The following is a 13,072-nucleotide window of genomic DNA, read 5'->3' as shown; positions in this document are numbered from 1 at the left end:
GATGAATAAAACAAACTAAATTAGAGTAGCAGTAGTTGTAGCAACGATACTAACAACTAAAAATTTTAGAGAACTGCAGATTTGAATATGAATTTTGCGGAGTGTCCCCCCCTCAGATATTTCTCCCTCCAGTCCAGAATCTCAGGATTCTTCCTGTTGAACATCCAAAATTTCTTGCTCACCTAACTACATATTTGTTGCAGAGTTACAGCAAACTGCAAAACCTTCAAGAATACACCACAAAACTCAGGTTAATTAGAGTATAAATTGGGTCAGTCAGTTGCGACAGCAACTCTTGCATTTGTTACTGTTCCTTTCGAAATCATTCTAGAAATTGACAACAGAAGATAGCATCTTTCAATGGACAGGCAGCGAGACTTTCATACTCTGTTCTTGTGTGAAATGAGTCCAAGTTTCGAGCAACAGCAGAATTACACCTTGAGAACATCGTGATCCATGACGTAATCTGATGCACTATTTTGGACAAAGTGTGGCGAACCCGAGTTATGCTTGGGCTGGGTCACTAAAGTGTCAAAAGCATCTTGCATTGAAGTCTGCGCTAAATTTAGAGCTCATGTTTCTGAAACATTGTCATGATCTGTTTTTTTGAACCTTGGGGATCTGTTCTGTATCTTACTAATGTATTTAGTATGAATCTCTCAATTGCTGTCTGTACTACTTCTTTGAATGTGTCATATCCATTCTACACTTTCGTAGTTAGTTTGGAAGAAGTGGAGACTATTCGTGTGATAGCATGACATCACAGCTATATACATTTCTAGCAGGTTGTGGGAAATTATTGCGAATGGTGATTTGAGAGGCATTACTTTCATAGTATGAGGGCCATTTATTTTTTCATCCTTTGTTAGACTATAAATAAAAGACAAGTTCACAGAAAACAATTATTTTACTACCAAAAGTTTTGTACACTTATGGTTACTTTTCAACATAACCACCGAAAAGATTGAGGCATTTATCATAGCTGTGGACAAGCTTTGTAATACCCTCTTCAAAACATGTTGTCGTCAGTGATGCCAAATGAGCATTGATGTTGTTTTGAAGATCTTTGTTGGTTTGAAAGTGCTGCCCTCCTAGCCACATCTTCAGTTCAGGAAAAAGGTGAAAGTCTGTGGGTGCCAGGTCAGGACTGTATGGCGGATGATCGAAAATGTCCCATTGAAATTGTTCAAGGAGCAGTTGGGTTGTGCCAGCAGTGTGTGGACGAGTGTTGTCATGGTCAACACAATTCCTGAAGTCAGCATTCCTCTTTGTTTGTTTTGAATGGCTCTCCGCGAACGTCGTAAAGTTTCACAACAAGCAGCTGCATTGATAGTGGTTCCGGGCTGCATAAACTCTACAAGCAACACACCTTTTTAATCCCAAAACGTGGTAGCTATAACCTTTCTGTTGTTGAATGATTTTTTTGAATTTTTGGGGTTTGTTTGGTGAATTTGGATGCATCGATTGTTGTGATTGTCATTTTGTTTCCAGTGTGTCATATTGGATCCAAGTTTTATCTCCAGTAACGATTTCAAAAAGAAGCTGACACCGTATGGTGACTTTTGTGGGTGTCCATCAACATTTTTGGAACTCAGTGAGCACTAAGTTATTTATAGCCTAAATGTTCAGTAATGATGGTGTGTATGACAGATCTTGAAATTTCCGGAATTTCCATAGACAAAGCAGTCATGGTGAACCTACAGTTTTCTCTAAACATTCTGTCAACTTGTTCAACAAGGTCACCTGTAACGACAGACTTGCGTCCTTGGCTCCCTTCATCACGCACTCCATTTCGGCCATCTTTAAACTTTTGGCACCATTTATGCACAACACCATCAGTCATGAAGTTATTGCCATTCACTCGGCTAATTCTCTGATGAATTTCTGTTGCACTATTCTCTTCTGCTTGCAGAAACTGAATTACACCAATGACGGCAGCCATGTTTACGTGGCTGTAGTGTAACGCAGACTGATGCCCTGAGGTCGGCAATGGCAGAGTGTGTAGTACGAGAGTTACGCAGTTTCCTACAGAGCTTGTCCACTTTCTGCCGCTCGTGTAGCTTCCATACTAAGTGATTGGAGGTTGTAAAAGAAAGGCCCTCGTAAATTTCTTTGGAGTGTTTGTCCCTCATTCAAAACACTTTGAGGAATAGCTGCTTAGAAAAATTTCAGGCCCAGAAGACCAGACATTTACTTCATTATTTAAAATTTTACTGTCGCATTTGTGTTCGACATATCTTACAGAGTAACACACACTTAAGACGACCCAGCTTAGAAGTTACTTTCTCATATTTATTTTAGTTCTTTCATTTGCAGATTATCAATAATGTAGGCAAAAATCAACATGTATTCAACCAGGTAACTCAAAAAATGTTTAGTGTACAGCTTGTAGTAGTTGTATTTTGCAAAGCAAGAATATATATTATCGTGCCATATTTTCCAGAGTTTGAAGTTCACTGCCAGGCCATTAAGAGCATTGCTACAGTCTCTGTTTCCATATTGTAGCATGGGTATCACACTAATGATATTTTGGTATTGTGTGTTCTGAAATACTGTGCTGTATTTGGTGGAATTCATATTTATACTTCCGTAATCTGAAAATAGGCACCGTACATGTTACTGTGCATTAAAGATATTTCCAAAATGTGTTTTTTTTGGCTGGGAGTGCCAAGAAGCTCTATACCAGTGTATAAATCTTTTGCCTTTCAAAGGATGGATAAATTTTAGAGTTCGAGGGAATATACAGGGTGAGCACAAAGTCTTGCTCTGCTTACAACAATCTGTTACATAATATCCGTTTGACATAATAATTTGCATTTGATGCCGTTACATAGGTTAGTGATCGTAGTTTTTTTTAAGATAACTTATGTTAGTAAACCTCAAGGTGTGCTCCCTTGGTAGATCTGAGAATGAGAATGTCGAGGCAGTATTCCAGTTCCCGCCAGGCGTTCTGTAACATGTGTTCTGTCACAGTACCCACAGCAGCCTTTATCCTAGCCTTCAGTTCGTCGAAGTCAGCAACTGGTGTGATGAAGACTCTGTCCTTTATATAGCCCAGAAAAAAAGGTCAAGGGGCGTATAAAAAAAAAAAAAAATAAAAAAAAATTGAAAAAAGGTAACACTAACCTGTGGAACGGTTGTACAGAGTTTCGGGGAGAGCATGAGGGAACAATTGACAGGCATAAGAATGGGTAGCTCTAAGGGATGAAGTAGTGAAGGCAGCAGAGGATCAAGTAGGTAAAAAGACGAGGGCTAGTAGAAATCCTTGGGTAACAGAAGATATATTGAATTTAATTGAAGAAAGGAGAAAATATAAAAATTAAGTAAATGAAGCGATCAAAAAGGAATACAAACGTCTCAAAAATGAGATCGACAGGAATTGCAAAATAGCTAAGCAGTGATGGCTAGAGGATAAATGTAAGGATGTAGAGGCTTATCTCACTAGGGGTAAGATAGATGCTGCCTACAGAAAAATTAGAGACCTTTGGAGATAAGAGAACGACTTGTATGAATATCAAGAGCTCAGATGGAAACCCAGTTCTAAGCAAAGAAGGGAAAGCAGAAAGGTGGAAGGAGTATATAGAGGGTCTATACAAGGGCAATGTACTTCAGGGCAATATTATGGAAATGGAAGAGGATGTAGATGAAGATGAAATGGGAGATACGATACTGCGTGAAGAGTTTGACAGAGCACTGAAGGACCTGAGTCGAAACAAGGCCCCCGGAGTAGACAACATTCCATTGGAACTACTGACGGCCTTGGGAGAGCCAGTCCTGACAAAACTCTACCATCTGGTGAGCAAGATGTATGAGACAGGCGAAATACCCTCAGACTGCAAGAAGAATATAATAATTCCAATCCCAAAGAAAGCAGGTGTTGACAGATGTGAAAATTAACGAACTATCAGTTTAATAAGTCACAGCTGAAAAATACTAACATGAATTCTTTACAGACGAATGGAAAAACTGGTAGAAGCTGACCGCGGGGAAGATCAGTTTGGATTCCGTAGAAATATTGGAACACGTGAAGCAATACTGACCTTACGACTTACCTTAGAAGAAAGATTAAAGAAAGGCAAACCTACATTTCTAGAATTTGTAGACTTAGAGAAAGCTTTTGGCAATGTTGACTGGAATACTCTCTTTCAAATTCTGAAGGTGGCAGGGGTAAAATACAGGGAGCAAAAGGCTATTTACAATTTGTACAAAAACCAGATGGCAGTTACAAGAGACGAGGGACATGAAAGGGAAGCAGTGGTTGGGAAGGGAGTAAGACAGGGTTGTAGCCTCTCCCCGATGTTATTCAATCTCTATATTGAGCAAGCAGTAAAGGAAACAAAAGAAAAACTCGGAGTAGGTATTAAAATCCGTGGAGAAGAAATAAAAACTTTGAGGTTCGCCGATGACATTTTAATTCTGTCAGCGACAGCAAAGGACCTGGAAGAGCAGTTGAATGGAATGGACAGTGTCTTGAAAGGAGGATATAAGATGAACGTCAACAAAAGCAAAATGAGGATAATGGAATGTAGTCGAATTAAGTCGGGTGATGCTGAGGGAATTAGATTAGGAAATGAGGCACTTAAAGTAGTAAAGGAGTTTTGCTATTTGGGGAGCAAAATAACTGATGATGGTCGAAGTAGAGAACATATAAAATGTAGACTGGCAATGGCATGGAAAGCGTTTCTGAAGAAGAGAAATTTGTTAACATCGAGTATAGATTTAAGTGTCAGGAAGTTGTTTTTGAAAGTATTTGTATGGAGTGTAGCCATGTATGGAAGTGAAACATGGACGATTAATAGTTTGGACTAGAAGCTTAGAACTGGGTTTCCATCTGAGCTCTCGATATTCATTCAAGTGATTCTCTTTTCTCCAAAGGCCTCTTTAATTTTCCTGTAGTCAGTATCCATCTTACCCCTAGTGATATGCACCTCTACATCCTTACATTTGTCCTCCAGCCATCCCTGCTTAACCATTTTGCACTTCCTGTCAATCTCATTTTTGAGGTGTTTGTATTCCTTTTTGCCTGCTTCATGTACTGCATTTTCGTATTTTCTCCTTTCGTCAATTAAATTCAATATCTCTTCTGTTACCCAAGGAATTCTATTAGCCCTCGTCTTTTTACCTACTTGATCCTCTGCTACCTTCACTATTTCGTCTCTCAGAGCTACCCATTCTTCTTCTACTGTATTTCTTTCCCCCATTCTTGTCACTTGTTCCCTTATGCTGTCCCTGAAACTCTGTACAACCTCTGGTTTAGCCAGTTTATCCAGATCCCATCTCCTCAAATTTTCCCCTTTTTGCAGTTTCTTCAGTTTTAATCTACAGTTCATAACCAATAGATTGTGGTCAGAGTCCACATCTGCCCTGGAAATGTCTTACAATTTAAAACTTAGTCCCTGAAACTTTGTCTTACCATTATATCCTCTATCTGATACCTTCTAGTATCTCCAGTCTTCTTCCATGTGTAAAACCTTCTTTTATGATTCTTGAACCAAGTGTTAGCTATGATTAAGTTATGCTCTGTGCAAAATTCTACCAGGCGGCTTCCTCTTTCATTTCTTCCCCCCAATCCATATTCACCTACTACATTTCCTTCTCTCCCTTTTCCTACTATTGAATTCCAGTCACCCATGACTATTAAATTTTCGTCTCCCTTCACTACCTGAATAATTTCTTTTATCTCGTCATACATTTCATCATCTCTTCGTCATCTGCGGAGCTAGTCGACATATAAACTTGTATTACTGTGGTAGGTGTGGGCTTCGTATATATCTTGGCCACAACAATGTGCTCACAATGCCGTTTGTAGTAGCTTACCCGCATTCCTATTTTCCTATTCATTATTAAACCTACTCCTGCATTGATTTTGTATTTATAATCCTGTATTCACCTGACCAAAAGTCTTGTTCCTCCTGCCACCGAACTTCACAATTCCCACTACATCTAACTTTAACCTATCCATTTCCCTTTTTAAATTTTCTAACCTACCTGCCCGATTAAGGGATCTGACATTCCACGCTCCAATCCATAGAACGCCAGTTTTCTTTCTCCTGATAACAACGTCCTCCTGAATAGTCCCTGCCCGGAGATCTGAATGGGGGACTATTATACCTCCAGAATATTTTACCCAAGATGACACCATCATCATTTAACCATAAAGTAAAGCTGCATGCCCTCGGGAAAAATTACGGCTGTAGTTTCCCCTTGCTTTCAGCCGTTCGCAGTACCAGCACAGCAAGGCTGTTTTGGTTAGTGTTACAAGACCAGATCAGTCAATCATCCAGACTGTTGCCATGGCAACTACTGAAAAGGCTGCTGCCCCTCTTCAGGAACCATACGTTTGTCTGGCCTCTCAACAGATACCCCTGCGTTGTGGTTGCACCTTTCTATCTGTATCGCTGAGGCACGCAAGCCTTCCCACCAATGGTAAGGTCCATGGTTCATGGGGGGCATTTAATCAGGTAATCTGGTAAAAATCTGAGATTTTTCTTTCATGTCAGTGATACACCCTGTTGGTGGTTTTTTCCCAACATAGCTATTACAGTTTACATTTATAATGCCAATGCTTCTGAAGTCTATCCTCATCCTCTGCTTGACCTGCGTCCTTTGAAACAGAACCCGTGTTTGCATTTTCCCTGAGAACCTAACGCCCAGTTCACTTCACATTACCCAGTTAGTCGCCATCTGTATGTAATGGACCCCTGACCTCTTAAGCAGATCCTAATTCCTCTCCATCCTATGGTGAAAGTCAAAGAAATTGCAGTCTTTACAGTCACAGAACCATCTGAGCCTCTGATTCAGACCCTCCACATAGCTCTACCAAAGGTCCACAATTTGTCTGTCAGTGATGCTATACATGGGTAGCCCTGGCTTCATCTTGGAAGCAAAACTGGTTGAGCCACCAGAAACATGAGAGAATCTCTTTTGATCCAAAATGGCTCATATCATTAGTACTGGCAGAGCCACTTCCTGCTGATGGCTGCACCCTGTGCTCTTTGTGACATCTGAAGGAACTGCTGTTCATCTGAGATCATTTCCCTCAGTATACACTGAGTCACAATTATCTTCCCCTGATTGGCAGTCATATTCCTAAGGGGCTCCACCATATGCCCAAATTGGAGTTCCCAACTACCAATAATCCCACCCACTGTTAATGCCCAGCTCTTGGAGACTAAGGGGGTTCCAGTGGAACAGAAAAAATGACTGCAGCTGACTCAGGATTATTATCAGCTACAGATAGCTCCTGAAACCTGTTTGTCAGACATACTGTGGTGGCTTTGCTATCAGTTCCCCAGAAAGTCTTTTTGCCAGCTGGTACACCCTGGCATATACAACCTCCCATTCGCTCACTGGTGAAGGTTCAATTTCATTGCAGGCAGTAATTAGGCCCACCATAATAGTAGACCAATTGGTGCACACATGGGACATGCTGGTCGTCCCTTGGATCATTACATTCAGCCCCTCACAATGACACCCATAGGCAGCAGGCTTAAGCTGCATGACCAAAGCAAGCACTGCCTGGTGCTGTGAGTGAACTGTGTCCAACTCAAGATGCATCTGAATGCAGCATTCACCAGCCCTGTCCATACTGAAGATGGTGGAAAATAAACTACTCTCCTGGTGCTGCTAGTTCAAAATTCAATGACTGACTGTGCCCAGTACGACGGCTGCTGGCTGATGATAGCAGCAATGCACATGGTGTAAACCTGTACTACAAAGTTTCTAAAGCACAAGACTATACCTCGAAATACACAAACAAGCAAGAAATTTACAATTAAACTACAAAAGTATGTAGACAATTCTAAATAAGTAACTCACTTTCATTTAGAAGCCCAGAAAATGAGCACGAAAATGAACTGCTTTCCTTTTGCTGTTCTCTCAGAAGTCAGAGACAGGTGTAATGCTTCATCATTAATTCTCAACAAAATTACAGTTAATCACCGTTCACAATAGCAAATATTCACTTCCTCCTTCCCTGTTCCCAAATCCTGGCCTGAGCTGTCTTCTATTGTTTGTGGATTGTGAAATAGTATACACATTGGAGTATCACATGAGAGGAATAAGGTTCAAATCCCTCTCCAGATATCCATAATTTGCTTTTGTATGGTTTCCGTAAATGAGTCAAGACCAAGACAGTTCCTTTGAAAAGACCACAGTCTCTTTTTTGCCCACCCTTATCCAGTCAGATCTTGATTACCTTGTTGATGAGTGTTTGAACCCCAGTACTTTTTTCCTTCTAATGGCATCACATCCGTGTGACTACTGACAAAAGTACAGTACCACTGTTGGGAAGCTGCTAACAACACTTGGATGCAGTAACTGAGGTTGATCATACAACAAAACTTCCATTCATTAGAAGATCATTCACATAAATCTCTTTTAAAGTAGCCCTCATCAAGTACTACTGTGATCCAAAATAAGAAGACATATGGATAACCTTTCCCATTTTATCTAATTGAAAACACACTTGAAACCTTACAAATTATGGAGACAGTGTAAGATTCTTATTCCCAAAGATTGATCAGTTAAAAATGCTTAAAAGAAATTGCCAGAATGCAGCACAATTGCGTTACTCTCAGTTTAGTTTCTCTTGAAAAGTGAATAAAATTTCAGGCTGCATCTTGAGTGTCATTTTGAGTGTCAATATAAATGATGATAAAATTTAAGTAGCTGCCATGCTGCTGTTATTTAAACAGTGAGACACATGGCTATTACTTTCATTGGTTTACTTTCTCTTAATAAATAGTCTGATACACTTATGTGGTCTGTCTCTGTATAAATTTCAGGACCAGATACGGCGGATGCTACCAAACTTTCTACAGCAGTTGCAAAATCCTGAAATCCATAATCTGATGTCAAATCCCCAGGCATTAAATGCATTGCTTCAAATACAGCAGGGAGTAGAACAGTTACGTAATATTGCGCCTGGTTTTGTTAACAGGTTTGTAACATAAAGCATTGTTTTGTTTACACTTAAATCTGTAATCTATGTACACTACTTCTTTTGTCTCTGAAAATATATTTACAATGCTACTTATTTAGCACTAAAGTCATTCTAAACACATGAAACGTTTGTAGATTCAGGTGTTTGAAGGCTTTGTGTAGAACATTGGAAGTGCCAGTTTTGGTAAGTAGCCGGCCGCGGTGGTCTAGCGGTTCTAGGCGCTCAGTCCGGAACCGCGCGACTGCTACGGTCGCAGGTTCAAATCCTGCCTCGGGCATGGATGTGTGTGATGGCCTTAGGTTAGTTAGGTTTAAGTAGTTCTAAGTTCTAGGGGACTGATGACCACATATGTTTAGTCCCATAGTGCTCAGAGCCATTTGAAACATTTTTTTGGTAAGTAGCATATCATATGAATAATTTTGGGAAAGTGGGAAGTAGCAGAGTTGATAGATCAGGTGACAAAATGAAATTAATATGCCTTTCAGAATTTGGATGAGGGTATTTTTGCTGTACAGGTCTGATGATGATGGACCTCTAAGAATTATAGGACAAACGTACAACTACAGAACCTAAAATGTAGCACCTTTTTTTGGTGAATGAATGACAGTAGCATCTGTTTTTGGCATAATATGCATCTATTTTACATAAAGTTTGGCATGCTGCGTGGCTTAAGACAAAGTTGATTGTAAAAGAGAGGAAAAAAGAAAAGAAAAACTTATTGAAGATGAAATAATAGTAAAAGGGAATAAATAATTTTCATTCTCTATAATTATTAGCTTTGTGAGTGGAATAGTTGCTTCTACGGAAACTTCAACAGTTTTTTCAGAAAAAGTCTTTTTTTTTTTTTTTTTCGGCTCTATTGACAGTTTCAATAAATGATTGTTCTGTCAATAAGCAGCAGCACTTTTTTGCTGGTGGGCAGAGTGATTCTCTGAATGACAGTGGTTCTTGACAAAGATTTTGAATCTGTACTTATAAGTGTTGATTAACATATTGTAAAGCCCTTGCATGGGTCATGCAGCCCATACTCTGACATCGCTACACATAGACCCAATGAGTTACATAGGGTGGAAGCATAACTGGAAATAACTTAGTTGTGCTTTACAGGAAGACTCTTGATGTGGTCACAGTAGTGCAGACACTACAGTATAGCGAAGGGGCACGAGCATAAAGAAACGAGAACTTCGAATGCTCGATAAGTGAGGAGTAGTGTGGTGGTAACAGGCCCCACTTCCCTCTTGCAGGCCAAACAGTCTACACAGTGTTCTTTGTTTCTGCAAAAGCAGACTTGCTACATGGACCCCCTGATCCCTTGGGGTGTCATGAGAATAGCACTTGAACCCTGTGATGTACCAGGATTAGTCTCCAAGCTCATTTTAAGAAAATAATGAACTGAACACAAAGCAAAGCAGACTGCACCAAACGTTTGGTAATGGCTATGCTGGCTGCAGTTGGAAATTTGCCAGTTTCTTATGAAATGTAGTACAAAACACCCTACACCTAAAACTGCCATGTTATAGTGCCCACAGTTTTGCATAATGTCAACTTCAGCTAGCAGACAGACAAATACATTTCTTTGTTCTAAAATTTTAAGCATTATGGCTGAGCCCTACATTGCCACATGTGTATTTTATAGTACCAATTCAACTGCCCACTGTTTGTGATGTGACATGAGTGTAACATATGAGCACAGTGATACGTTGTGCATAGGTGTGCACTTTATTTTGGAAATGCTTTCTTACACTGACTCTCTTTCCAAATTGGGCTTCACCAGATGATATGCAATACCAGTAACTGAAAACAGGTTACTTTTTCAATATTTGTATGCAAAAAAAAAAAAAAAAAAAAAAAAGCTATTTCAGCTATGCCTGATGAAACAATTCATCTGGATGTGCTTCACTGCGCCGGCCGCTGTGGCCGAGTGGTTCTAGGTGCTTCAGTCCAGAACCACACTGCTGCTGTGATTGCAGGTTCGAATCCTGCCTCGGGCATGGATGTGTGTGATGTCCTTAGTTTAGTTAGGTTTAAGTAGTTCTAAGTTCTAGGAGACTGATGACCTCAGATGTTAAGTCCCATAGTGCTTAGAGCCATTTGAACCATTTTGTGGTTCACTGCAAAATAGCATTTATTACACAAATTCACATTTTTGCATTTTCATGCAGAATTTGCATCTATATTCATGTTTATTGCAAATGTGAATTTTTCTAGTCCCTAGGTGTAAGAGACAAAAAAAAAAATCTGGATGAGGGGAAAATGACGAGAAATAAAGATGCTGCAGTTCCAGTTTTAATTCACAGGTGTTGGCATAACATATTCAGAGTGCTTTCTTCAGGTTTAAAATATGCCTTACCCAATGAGGTGCCTTGCAAGAGCCAGTTGACCTATAGCAGAAGAGACAAAGCTGCTCACAAAATTAAGACATGTTCATTGCCACTATTTTGTGTAAACTGTTCTGGTAGTTTTTTTGTTCTTACCTTGAGTTTACATTATGTGGCTTTGCATTACCACCTGTATTATGTAATAAGAAAAACAGTGTTTTGAATGAAAGGCAGAAACTATATCCAATAATTTTAACTGCAAACATAAAAAAATATAAGAGCTGCAAATCCAGAAGATTAATGTTTCGTGGCCCAGCCAGGCATTACACAGCAAGCTCCACAGTAAATACGGGAACACTTTAATGAAACTTCAGAATACAAACCTCAACATACAGTTCAACAAAAGCTATCTAACTCATGATATGGTTCCAGACTATGTAAAGAACTCCGTCAACAGCATGTCATCTGCACCAAGTAAACTGGAAAGGAAAGTAGAGATTATGCAGCTCAAACATGAAATCGGGGAACTGTATGCAAAAACAGTTGCACAACAACGAACTTTAAAAAATAAAGAAAATAATACAAGAAAAATGGGAGAAACATAAACAGCACAAACATACCTGCTACACTCATCAATTCCAGACTCGTCACCCTAACTGGCATTAAACTCACAAATCAGGAGAAAACCCTACTGGAAAAAGGACCAAAACACAACATTGAGAAACACTTGTCACACAAAACAATAGAAGATCTTACAGAATCTGAACACTTTATAACAGAACAAGAAAGGTGGAGTACCCCAAATTTTAATGCATTCATAAAGTTTTAGATTTAGATAAATTTGAGTGTGAGAAATTAATAGCATCTGCTGTATAACAGTTATGCTTATTGACAAGTTTACAAATACAGCCACTGCTAATAATAATAACAGCAGTGATGATGAAACTTCCTGGCAGATCAAAACTGTGTGCCGGGCCAAGACGCGAACTTGGGACCTTTGGAAGGTGGGATATGAGGTACTGGCAGAATTGAAGCTGTGAGGACAGATCGTGAGTCATGCTTGGGTAGCTCAGATGGTAGAGCACTTTCCCATGAAAGGCAAAGATCCCGATTTCAAGTCTCGGTCCAGCACGTAGTTTTAATCTGCTTGGAAGTTTCATATCAGCACAAGTCCGCTGCAGAGTGAAATTTCATTCTGGAAACGGTGGTGGTGATGGTGGTGGTGGTGATGATATAGTAATAATAATAATAATAATAATAATATGCATAGCTTACCTGACAAAGAAATGATTGTTGTTGTGGAATTTTGTTGTTTTATACATAATTAAGTACAGTTTAGGGCAATAACAAAATAACATGAAAGCTTTTGCAGCTCACCACTTCACATTTTTGTGTAAATGGGAGATTTTGTACTTTTCCAATTTTTTGGACAAATGTACAAGATCTCTAACAGTTATATTAGTTAACAAATTTACTTCTGGGCTGAAAATCAGATATTCTTACACTGTACTCACACAACTACTAGTGCTAACTGTACATTTCCTGGTTTAATGTTCGCTTGTAGTTGAGCTTATTTGATTTCATCTCTCTCAATCATAGGATCTGTTCTTGGAGGCCCTAGTTCCTTTGTGGCTATTTTTCCCTGCCGATTTACTCCTCTGTTCCCAGAATGAGATTTTGACTCTGCAGTGTAATGCGTACTGATATGAAACTCCCTGGCAGATTAAAGTTGTGTGCTGGACCAAGACTTGAACTCGGGGCCTTTCCATTTCACGGGCAAGTGCTCTACTGACTGAACTACCCAAGCACA

The 13,072-nt window shown here is 39.6% G+C and overlaps 1 protein-coding gene across 1 annotated transcript in view; it reads left to right on the top strand.

Moving 5' to 3' along the window:
* The window catches only part of LOC124622437 (ubiquilin-1), a 99,431-nt gene that overhangs the window by 55,198 nt on the left and 31,161 nt on the right, over window positions 1-13,072 (top strand). Inside the window, exon 7 of the mRNA XM_047148132.1 lies at window positions 8,787-8,941. Within this exon, the coding sequence (XP_047004088.1) occupies window positions 8,787-8,941 (155 nt within the window). The remainder of the gene's footprint in view (window positions 1-8,786; window positions 8,942-13,072) is intronic.

The sequence above is a fragment of the Schistocerca americana genome, chromosome 7 (assembly GCF_021461395.2).
Source record: "Schistocerca americana isolate TAMUIC-IGC-003095 chromosome 7, iqSchAmer2.1, whole genome shotgun sequence".
In the NCBI taxonomy this organism is placed as follows: domain Eukaryota; kingdom Metazoa; phylum Arthropoda; class Insecta; order Orthoptera; family Acrididae; genus Schistocerca; species Schistocerca americana.
The sequence above is the reverse complement of the archived record's forward strand: the minus strand, read 5'-3'. Positions and strand labels throughout refer to the sequence as shown.